The 12,360-nt window shown below is 42.3% G+C and overlaps 1 protein-coding gene across 1 annotated transcript in view; it reads right to left on the bottom strand.

Moving 5' to 3' along the window:
• Positions 1–12,360, bottom strand: part of LOC101168927 (neuronal acetylcholine receptor subunit alpha-7) — a 44,014-nt gene that overhangs the window by 26,594 nt on the left and 5,060 nt on the right. Inside the window, exons 2-3 of the mRNA XM_023955520.2 lie at positions 5,600–5,739; positions 304–348 (exon numbers count right to left, since the gene is read on the bottom strand). Coding sequence (XP_023811288.1) covers positions 304–348; positions 5,600–5,739 — 185 coding nt within the window. The remainder of the gene's footprint in view (positions 1–303; positions 349–5,599; positions 5,740–12,360) is intronic.

Below are 12,360 nucleotides of genomic sequence, written 5' to 3'. Positions count from 1 at the left end.
AAAGCCGTAGTCACATGCATGAGTTCAGGGGTGCATGTAACAACCACTGAAGCACAAATCCCAGTGTAGTTCAGACATCCCACTCAAGGATGCTTGTGTTTTCTTGACTCCTAACAGATGATGGATTAATAAAGTTTTTGAACATCACCACCATGCACATCAGTAACCACATGTCAAGCCAGGCTTTTTTACCTACCAGATTCAGCCAATTATTACCATTTGAGCTTTATTCCATCTGCAGTCCTCCAACATACATTAGGCCAGCTTAACAAATATATCTTAAAGAAAAAGAGGCATACTTACCAGCTGAAGCCAGATGTTAGTGGTCAGAACCTGGTTCTTCTCATCCTAAAATAGACAACAGCAGAAACATTTCCATCCACTGGTTCCTCAAAGGGATAGACTTTTCAGCAAGCAAGGTTTTCTGTAACATTAGTCTGATTCCTTCATCTGGTTCCAGTCATAAAATGGAACATCCAGAACTAGTAAATGAAAACAATGCTGCTGTAAAAATGTTAAGGTTCAGAATTTCTATATTTGTGTGTTTTAGTGGGCAGGAAACATGTCTAAATGAAGAAGTTAGAGATGAATATTGGAGTGAAAGTCTCTGGTCTTTTTATTTTTGATCAAGCACTTCCTGAGACGTTTGTCCAAAATTTGAAGACTATTTTTCCACATTCCTGCTTGGAGAGATGAATGTAGGGGGAGAGCTAAGCCATGAGGGCAGGGAACCTTTTTGGATTCAGCCTTAGTATTCCATGAGATGAGACAAGATGGTTTGTTTCAGAACATGGAAGTGCAACAGTGAAGAAGAAAATGTTCATTGTTGTGAAGATCATGAAGATCATCAGCTGTAATCAGCTGATGATCTGTATTTGGGCAGCAGTTGGAAAGATAAACTTATTTACATTGATCTAACTTAATTATTTAGTTTGGTGAAAATAAATCATTTTTTTGAGTTCATTTAACTTAAGAATAATACGTAGTTCTCTGACATAGTTTTTTTACTTTCAATCAACTTAATTTAATTAAGTTGGTGTAACTTTGGTGTGAAGCTGTCAATGCCTCATGACGTCATAACATAAGGCAGTGCAAGGAATTGTGGGATACCATTTTCTTTGCTTATCTGGGTAGATTGGGGTTCAAGTGTGAGTTTTTGTCCATGTGTTTTGTTGTCTAGCTGTTTTACTCTGTTTTAACTAGGAATTTAAAATGAGTTAGAGTTTGGGAGAGGATGATGACGAACACCCTTGTGCGGAAACACATCGTATAGTCCAATATTAAAGACAGAGTTCATGACACATGAACTCCTGCCTTGTAGTTAGAGGGTTGGGTCGGGCACTAAATGACAATCATTACGTTCGGGTCGGTTCGGGACGGGCTTCTCTCTCGCTGACTTTTTTTAATAAATATATTGTAATGGCTGCATAGAAGCTCCTTAGGCGTGCGGTTGTCAAACAGCTCTTTATTAATCCTGTACGTCAGAACGGTTACCGCACGAACCGAAAGGCACAGCCAGCTTCTTCTTACTCAGAGGGAGAACGTAAAACACACACAGGTAGACCCCGCCCCTCCCACCAGTCACCAGCCCACCTTTGATTGACATACACTGTGGTCCAGCAACTGGCAGAAAGAGGGGGGCGCGGCCACCCGCAGCTCTGCGCACGTGTCGTGAATGCAATCTTCCCTCCGCAAGTCTGCATCTATTTTGTTTAGGTATCCCCAATATGGAGCAGCAAGAAGTCCAGGATACACTTAAGACAGGGGAACTGAAAAGGCAAAGACGCACCGCGGCTGCAGTATTTCTCCACGTAATGAAGCGAGTGCGCATCAAGATCTCTCTTTCACTCTCTTTGTCTGGCCTCTTATTCTGTGTTCCAGCGTTATTTCATTGTGCAAATGCATTTATCATTATCATAAAAATATGTAGATTATTTTACCTTTAAGAAATCTGGGGGGGGGGGGGGGGGGTCTGCCAAAAATTCTATGGGATAAATTGAAATTTCGGGTTTGCTTCGGGCTCGGGCCTGCAAATCAAGTTAATTGGTCGGGTTCTGGCCGGGTTCGGCTTTAGTGCCCGCGGGCCTGTGTCAGGTCGGGCTGGATTTTTTAGGTCCGATCTTACCTCTACTTGTAGTGCGAGACTTTGCTAGGTTACTCATGTCTATGATTTGGAATCACAAGGCCTGTTGGCCTAAACTTTAATGTATGTAAGATTAATAAAATTATAGTGAAAAAAATGCATAAATAGGATCCAAAGGCAGAAATACATTATTTTGAGTAGGATAAATGTATTATATTTACAGGTAAGTTAGATAAATGTGTCAATTTAAGTTGCATAAACAAAATTTAACAAAAGAAAAAAAATTTAAGTTAGATCAACATATTAAATTGAGTTGGATAGACATAAAAAATTAAGCTGAATAAACTTAATTCAATTACGTGTTACCAATTGAAGTGATTCATTTAAGTTGGATCAACTTTTTTCTTTTTAGAGTGTACAGTTAGATGGGTGAGACCCGAACAGCAGATGAAATTGAATGTGTGTCCCTCTGTATGAGTCTGGGAACTGGTGGAATCCAAAGCTTTTAATGCATGATGGAAAGTCTCTGGTGAGGGGAAGATTTCTATTGTTCATGTGTTTATAGAAGTCCCAGTGAGATAAATGCAGGAACCGACACTGACGCCCCCACATCGAAAGAAGGGAGATGATCAAAGTCCGAAAGAAAGGGGGAAAGACATCATGACGCTGAGAAGGAGAAGAGCGAGCACGGAGAACCGGCGACAAACGCAGCGCTCATGGAAATGGATGAAGAGGGCGTGGCGCGCACACCTGGTTCTTAAGTAGGACGTGGAACAGGTGAGTTAATTGGGCTGAACCGCCTGCAGAGAGGTGTGAACAGGTAAACACACAGCTAAGCTGCCTGCCTGAAATACTCCCAAGGTCATTCAATTACAAACTATAGACCTGTTTCTCTTTTTCCACAATTCTCAAAAACGTTAGTTAAAAATATTCAATGATAAATTAGCTACATTTATCAATAAATATTACATTATAAATTAAAACCAATATGGTTTAAGAGAAAACAGATCCACCTCATTGGCTATCATTGATGCTGTGGAGAAAAACACAAATGCTCTGGATAAAAAGAAATATGCAGCTGGAATTTTCATTGACTTAAAAAAAGCATTTGACTCTCAATCATGACATCTTGCTTGAAAAAATGGAAGTGTCTGGGATAAGAGGAATAGCACTAACTTGGGTCAAAAGCTATTCAACGGGAAGAAAACAATTTGTCAAGATTGATTAATGTACATCAGAAGCCATAGAGTTAAGTTGTGGTGTCCCACAAGGATCAATTCTGGGCCCGCTGCCATTCAATATATACATAAATTATATATTCAACGTTTCAAAACTTTTGAAACTCATATTATTCGCGGATGACACAAATCTGTTCTATGCACCCCAACCCATTCGTGTTCCGGTGGTGGTCCCGGATGCACCACAGCTTGTTCCAGTGGTGGTCCTGGATGCAACCCAACCCATTCCTGCTCCCAGGAGGGTGCCGGCTGCACCCCAACCTGTCCTTGCTTCCAAGGGGGTGCCTGACACACACTGGCCTGACTTGCTAGCCGACTCCATGCCTGACCCGCCAGCCGACTCCTTGCCTGACCCGCCGGCTGACTCCTTGCCTGACCCGCCCGCCGACTCCATGCCTGACCCGCCGGCTGACTCCTTGCCTGACCCGCCCGCCGACTCCATGCCTGACCAGCCAGCCGACTCCTTGCCTGACCCGCCGGCTGACTCCTTGCCTGACCCGCCCGCCGACTCCATGCCTGACCCGCCGGCTGACTCCTTGCCTGACCCGCCCGCCGACTCCATGCCTGACCCGCCAGCCGACTCCTTGCCTGACCCGCCGGCTGACTCCTTGCCTGCCCGCCCGCCGACTCCTTGCCTGACCCGCCGGCCGACTCCATGCCTGACCTGCCCGCCGACTGCTGGCAGAACCCAGTCTTAGCCACGCTCACCCCAGACTTTATGCCAGATCCGCCTTGTCTGCCACGCCGGACAGCGCGGCCTCCCGGCCACCCTCCGGACCTGCCACTTTTTTATTGTCTCAATGAAAGTATGAAATATATTGGATCGCGAACTGTTGGATCTATCAGGAAGTGTATTCTACCCACTGATTGAGTCACTGAAAATGTCACATTCCCAAAGTTGTGTCCTTGATTGGTTCATGTGAAAGGACAACATCGCCTAAGTTCATCCAAATAAGGCTGTGCCGCTCAAATTGTGTTGCTGCCAGACCCCTGAGCCCCGCCTGTTGCTGAAATTGCGACACAGTACCTCAGATTGCATCTGTACTAGGGGTGTTAGAAAAAAATAGTTTCTGCAATGTATAGCGATAGGTCATTTGGTGATACTTGTATCGATTCAAAATGCTGTCAGGACGATGTTTATTTAATTATTTCTGAGCGTCCTTCATTGTCTGACTCTTGTTTTTCACTTCACCCTCCGACCACTAGTTGGCAGCAGAGCAAACCAGCAGCTCTACACGCACAAAACAACAGGAAGACCTCAGGTAGAGGGATCTTTCTTGTTGTTCTGAGACATGAACTACTTAGTTTTTACTTAGGATGGGTACTGAACCAAAAATGTGCCGTGTTGCTGCCAGTAACATTTCAAAAACGCAGATTCTGGTGCTTTGTAGCAGCTCAGATAAGAACGAGTGAAGCACTGCAGCTGCACAGCAGCTAATGCACTGAGCATCAGCCAAAAGGCTGTCGGCAAAGCGGGCCAAAGTTCTGCAGAACCTCACAGCAATAGATTCTAGTTCAGAGACCTGATGGATCACAATGATGTGTCCAACGCTCTGAAAAAAGGCCGACATGGTGGTGACGACTGTTACTAGTTTACTACCGCGTGTGAGAAAACGGAGCTGCAGCTGCAGAGCAGAGAGTCATGTAAACAAAGCATCTTAGCCACATTAAAGCAGCTTTGCTTCATTCTGTCACGCTGCCTCATCATCACACTTTATTAATCCGTGAAATAATTAGTGCCCCCCTTTATTTTTGAAGCACCATTCAGATCCTGAACCGTTTAAGTACTGGAGAAGCTACATTAAACAATATTGTATTGAAAATAAAAAGCGCTTTATTTCCTCAATCATACTTTTACAACATTATTGGTTAAGGCACATTCATTCCATTTTTTTTCTTATACTGAAATATTTATTTTTTGTAGAAATCAAACAATGTTGACTGTTCCCTTTCTATATTTTAAGTAACCAAAATAAAAGCACTATGAATTTCTGGTAAAAGTAACTTACATATGAGATACAGTTGCATTGCTTAACATTGTGATCATTAAATACACTCAGTTTGACAATGTTATTATAATAGAAGACGTATTGAAATTCAGGTAGAGTTTTTTTCTAAGTCATACTTTTAAAAAAATAGAAAATGTGTTGCGGCACAATATCGGGATACGTATCGTATCGCCAGAGCCTTGCCAATACACACACCTAATCTGTACCATTGACCTAACAGACCGAGCCTTTAGGGCTTTCTGCAGTTGCTGTGTGACTGTGATTCTCACCACATCCATGATCTGCAGCAGGCTGAAGCTGAAGTGGACGGTCAGGCTGTGCGAGTCATTGCTCACTGGTCTCTCCAAAGGGTTGTAGTTCCTTATCAGCTCTTTGTAGAGACGCCGCTGGTGAACTCCCTGCAGTGAACCTGAGAATGGAAAACAGTTTCAACAACAGCTACTTGGTTTTTACTCCCACAGGTTTTCACATGAAAGGAAATGCTATTCCCTGAAGGCAACAGCTCCTGCAGGAGCACTCTCAAACATTTCTGACAATTTGTCAGTGGAAACAAACACATCAGAGTTATAGAAACTCTAGGATGCTGTCAGCAGTCATAAATGTGATCCGTGTGCTACAATGACAAATTGGATTGGCCTCCAGCTGTGATTTTGACACGAGGAGTTTTCCAACAGCTGTAAGGTTCTGTTTCTATCTTGGACAATCGAGCAAAAGTCAGCAAACAGGAAACGACTCATTGGAGTTGTATTCATCAGGTTTTTCTCAAGACCTTTTTTTTCCCTTTTAATTGTTTTTTGTGTGCCAGACCCAAGTACATGCATAAGAGGTAGGTAATCTCAAGTAGAACCGGTGCCGAATCAATCACATGATGGGCAGTAGCAGTCTGTGAAGGGAGCAGCTTAAAGGCAAAGAAGACTTGATGGTTCATTGATGGTCCACCTGTATCTCCACTGTAACAAACACTACAGGGTTCACTTGTTTGGTCTACAGTACTGGTTACAGGAAGCAGACTGTGATCACTGAAACTGACCAAACAACCATGATATGAACATGGTTGTTTGATGAAAGTTTGTGTGTCGATTCGAGCATTAAAATTTGTGCCTGCTTACTTGTTGATAAGTTTTATTATGATAGCATTAATGGCACAAGTGTAGCTAGTTGTTATTCTGATGCCAAAATTACTTTTTAAATGTGATCACTTATTCATTTTATTTGTTTTTACCATTTCCTATACTTCTTTTTTTATATTAAGTTAAAATTTCATTGTTGGTATTGAAATTCATAAAATTGTAAGGTGATATTAACATATGTATTTTGTATATATTTTTGCTCTTCAGTGAATTCTAACAGTTTTTGTTAATGTTATTGTTATTATGGTAAAGCAAGTCACTCTTGCAATGAAAGTTTGATAATTATTTTTAAAGAATATGCCAACAACCCCACATAGAGGTCCCAGGGAGGCTGACTCTAGAAGTGGACGTCAGGAAAAGACGTCGTCTGCGTCGCACTCGTCCCGCCGTGGGGTTCAACACTAGATGACCTCTGAGAGAAGACTTCCCTGCACACACCTGTTTCCATGTCTGTCATTGTCCTTCTCACAGCTTTTACATTGACATTGATGAAGACTTTTTTTCACCTTTTTTGTCAGTTGAAACAAAAAGAGGAAAAGGAATGTTTGATTCATACAAGTGCATGTACATATATAGCACAAACAGCTTTGTCATAATTGTGTGTAAGTCTCTCTGTTCTTATATTGCTCTCTGAATTGAGGTTTGATGCTAATCCTTATCCAAACCCCGTACTACGGTGGCCCAGAAGGGTCACAACACAACACATTAACTTTACACACAACACATTAACTTTACACACAACACATTAACTTTACACACAACACATTAACTTTACACACAAAACATTAACTTTACACACAACACATTAACTTTACACACAAAACATTAACTTAACACACAACACATTAACTTTACACACAACACATTAACTCACAACACATTAACTCACAACACAACACAATAACTCACAACACAACACATTAACTCACAACACAACACATTAACTCACAACACAACACAATAACTCACAACACAACACATTAACTCACAACACAACTCATTAACCCCCAACACAACACAATAAATCACAAGACAATAACTCACAACACAACACATTAACTCACAACGGAAGTAAAGCTGCAATGGAAGTGCTTTTATTCTGAAATTAACGTCACAGTGAACTGTGGAGGGAGCATGTTTCTTCTACAAGAGAAGCTACACAATGTTAACGCACACTCCTCCGTGCTGCACTCACACCCCTCTCTGTCGCTGCACGTGCTCCGCTCCTCTCCCGTTCTTCAGCCCCCTCCTCTCACACTCACTCTCCCCAACACCCCCCACCCACCCACACACCCTCCCAGTCCCTGCACGCGCTCCTCTCCTTTCTTCCGCTCCATCTTCCTCTCATACACGCAGTCCCCAACACTTGACACACAAATGTGGAGAGATCGCACTGTCAGGCTTTAATGAACACAATTTCTAAGAGGCGGGGCGTTGCACTCCCCCAACAACAGGTTAGATGACAGAGCCCGGTCCATTAAGCTCTGCCGTTCACGGAGCTTCAGTAGAACTCCAAAAGCCACACGGCCTAACGTAGGCCGCTATTATATATTCATGAGTGGGAAAAAACCCGCTGAACCGACCTTAAAACCGCTGAAATTATGCATTTTTGACCGCAAATATACACCCAAAACCGCCCAATCTGGCAACGCTGCTGCTAGCTTCTCTTGTAGAAATTTTTTCTTTTTTTTTTTTTTTGCTCAATTTTTATTTGTTCTTCATGTTTTATCAAAACAAACAACCCAAAAAAAATGTCGATGTAATAGTTTTTTTTTTTTTTTTTTTTTAATTGAACAATTGCAACAGACAAAACAGCTCACTGTGACGTTACTTTCTGTTAGGCAGTTAGCCACTCAGCCCAGTGGAAATAAAAAAATAAATAAATAAATAAAAGCACTTCCATTGCAGCTTTACTTCCGTTGTGAGCTAAAGTGTTGTGAGGTAAGTTAATGTGTTGTGAGTTATTGTGTTGTGTTGTGAGTTAATGTGTTGTGTTGTGAGTTAATGTATTGTGTTGTGAGTTAATGTGTTGTGTTGTGAGTTATTGTGTTGTGTTGTGAGTTAATGTGTTGTGTTGTGAGTTAATGTGTGGTGTGTAAAGTTAATGTGTTGTGTGTAAAGTTAATGTGTTGTGTTTTGACCCTTCTGGGCCACCGTACCATACTGGTTGGTGGCCGAAATGCACCACAAATGCACCATAAATGCACCACAAAGCTGTTTGCCAACCGCCAACACACAGCAGAAGTCATGTGACCCTGGCCCTACATGTTGGACTGCCGTTTTCTTTGTCGTCAACAGGCTAGCTGCATGGTTACCTTCTCTCATGTTTGTCATTTTTGATTACCATATTCTTCAGACTATGAGTCACAGTATGGCTGGGGTTAAGATTTAAAGTCAGGAGCAACTTAAATGTGATCTTTAAAAAATAAATACTGGCTCATTTATTTGTTATTTTCCCACTAACAACTGGTTAGATTGCATCAAGACATTACTGTTCTTGTTTTTTATCTTTTCATCCTTGGACACGGAAGAAGCGCCATGGTTTAGACAGAACTCCTACAGTAGAAGCTAAAAAAAAGACTGAATGATGTCGTGAACCCAGACATGGAGACGTGATTACCGATGCTTTTGTGGAGCTCTTTAAACAAAGAAACCTGAGCTCTAAACCATGTGTTAGATATGAGATGAACAGTCAATGCTTCCATGTAGCCATGGGGCTAAAACCTTGACGGTAGCTCCTCCCACATGCATTGGGAGCGTTCAGGGACGGGCAACTCCAGGCCTCAAGTGTGTCTTCATGATTTCCAGATTTCCCACTCATAACTGATTACCTTGTTCAGGTGTGTCCAGTCAATTAGAAACACGCCAGCCTGGATGAAGACCTAAAATTTGACCTGCGTCTGTAGAGGCAGTGGATGCAAACGTGACGCCTGAATGGGCATTAATGTGAACGCAGCATTACGGCAGTCGGGCCTGGTGAATTTATTCAGAAGCGTCACTTTTCTCCCAAAAGTGCGACTTATACTCCAGAATGACTTACGGCAAATGGAAAATGGCGTGTACTTATAAAGTTCTTAACTATCTTCTTAGAACCCCCTGTTTCTTGTTCACGCACAGATGGCAGCTCCGCTGCCGAACACTGGCGCCAATCTATAACATTTTTGGAACAATGTTATATAATTTTTAATCTTTTTAATGCATTTTTGGCTCCTGCGACTGCTTTGTGACTTGTACTCCCGGAAAATCCGATAATGCTTGACAGACACATTAAATATTAAACACAGTGTAACGATCATCTATTTATTTATAGTGCTCATTACGTTTTTTAGGGTAATTAGATTCTTTAAATTGATATATTTACACACAACAGTTTTTCCTATTTGTTATTCAGATTCTTTTATATAACACAAGTAAACCAAACAATAGAAAAACCCAAATAATATAATAATCCTTAGTCTCTCAAAACCGATTTGTTTTCTTTAAATGTCCCATTAATGGCGTCTTCCTTACCAAAGTTCACGGTCACTCCCACTCCAGACACGTAGGCATTCTTCCCAATGAAACGATATCCAAACGAAAAAAGGAATCCTCTCACCCAAGGGTTGACTGTCCAAGTTTGTCCAAACAGAAATAAATCCCCAAAACGGAATCCGATGCCTCGGGCGTTAGATGCGCTTCTTTTTTTTCTTTTTCTCCTCAGGTCTCTCGTAGACTCCCTGAAGTTTTTCCCCCGTCACGACAGGATGCGCTGCCCCCCCCCCCCCCCTTACTTTGGTCCCCTTTATCAAATCAGTCCCCGGTACCGTCAGTCACATGACTTACAGCTGACGTGTCCTTAATACAAAAAAACAAAAGAATAACAACACATTTCTGAATGACATTTCCTGAGAAATCGGAAATAGGACTTTACAGTGTTATGGAACAAATGTTTTTGACACAGAATTTAATCATAATGTCAATTCCTTATTTAAATACTTTTGTGGCTACATATACCCCCCCCCCCCCCCCCCCCCCTTCAGCCAAAGGCTTTTAAGGGAAAACACCATGATAGGTCTTTAGGTTTACCACATTTACAGTATCTTCTTTCTTTTGTGGGTCTCCCCAAATAACTCTGTAATTGATTGGCCCTAATTTCTTTATTATTTTTGCTGGTCCTTCCCACTTCAGCGCTAACTTTGCTGAAAACTTTTCAGTAGCTTTAGAAAGAGGATGTGACCTGACCCAGACTAAGTCTCCCGGCAGAAAGTGCGCATCTTTTCTACGGGTATTATAATACTTAGTATTTCTAGCCTGGTGCACACCCACTCTCCGTTTAACCTCCTCAGCCAGTTGTTGTTGTCTTTCAACTAGATTGTAGGTTGCTTGTTGTTGGGGAGAAGGTGGTTTGTAAATCAGTCTCTGCAGAGGGCCATATAGATTACGTCCCAGAGCCAGCTCAGCTGGGGTCTTTCCTGTGGTTTCTTGTTGGGTGGTATTAATAGCAAAACGAAACTCAGGTAACCATTGATCCCAAGCATGGTGATGTTGGCCAACAAAGGATGCAATCATGGTCTTCAATGTTCTGTTTACACGTTCGGTGAGGTTGGTTTGTGGATGATAACTAGTTGTTAACTTCTGCACAACCCCCCATGTCTTACAAAGGTCAATTAAAAGACTACTAGTAAACTGAGGACCTCGGTCAGACACCAGATATTGAGGAACGCCCCACCTAGTGAATATTTCCTCTATCAGAATCTTGATAACTCGTGGTGTTTTACTGTCTCTTAAGGGGAACAATTCAACCCACTTTGAATAGTAGTCAACCACCACAAGAAGAAATACGTTTGACTTCTTGCTCCTGGGGAAAGGCCCCATGAGATCTATTCTGAGCATCTCTCCAGGTTTGTTGACTGTGATGTTTTGTAATAAACCCGAAGGTTTGCAATTGCCAGGTTTGTACTTTTGGCAAGTTTCACATTTCTTGGTGTGTTCCCAGACATCTTTGCGTACGCTTGGCCACCAAGCTACATCCAGGATCTTCAGGAGGGTTTTCAGGCGTCCAAGATGGCCTCCCAAAGGATTATCATGAAAGTAACGAAGAAACACTAGGACTAAGGCCTGAGGCTCTACCAATTGGAACCGTTCTCCTTGGTTCTGCAAGGGAATTCTGCGATACAGAACACCCTGATGTTCTGCAAAACTGATCCTTTGGGGAGAAGTGTTGATGTCACTTTGAGTCCGTTTCATTTCATTAAGTTATGGGTCATGATCTTGTGCTTGAGCGATTTCTGCTAAACTGGTTGGCAGATCTGAAGGACTCTTCAGGGTGACAGCAAAGCAAGGAGATGGCTTTATTATCAAGGGTCTATATCCTCGAGACAATGCATCTGGTGCAACATTGAGGCAACCTTTTCTATAGAGGACCTTGAAGTGGAACTGTTGCAACCGCAAAATCCAGCGCGTCAAGCGAGAGGTTGTTTTAGGACAATTGAACGCCCACGACAATGCAGCATGGTCTGTGTAGACAGAAAACTCCTTCCCTTCAAGATAGTGTCGCCATTTCTCAACCGCCCAGACGACAGCCAAACGTTCCTTTTCTGAGGTAGAATAATTTCTTTCAGGTCCTCGAAGCCCTCTGGAAGCATACGCAATAACACGTTCTCCATCTTTTGTCTCCTGTGAGAGAATAGCCCCAAGGCCCACCTCACTGGCATCTGTATGAACCTGAAAGGGAAGTGACATATCTGGCTGTGCTAGTATGGGTGGTGAGGTTAGAGCTTTTTTTAAAGCATCCATACTAGCTTGACATTCGGTAGACCAGTGCCACTCTACCCCCTTCTTCTTCAAGTGATTAAGAGGAGCCCCAATATCAGAAAAATTTGCAATAAATTTATGATACCAGCCTGCAAGCCCCAGAAAAC

Source organism: Oryzias latipes, chromosome 6 (genome assembly GCF_053564925.1).
Source record: "Oryzias latipes strain Hd-rR chromosome 6, Olatipes_Hd-rR_3.1".
Classification (NCBI taxonomy): domain Eukaryota; kingdom Metazoa; phylum Chordata; class Actinopteri; order Beloniformes; family Adrianichthyidae; genus Oryzias; species Oryzias latipes.
The sequence above is the reverse complement of the archived record's forward strand: the minus strand, read 5'-3'. Positions and strand labels throughout refer to the sequence as shown.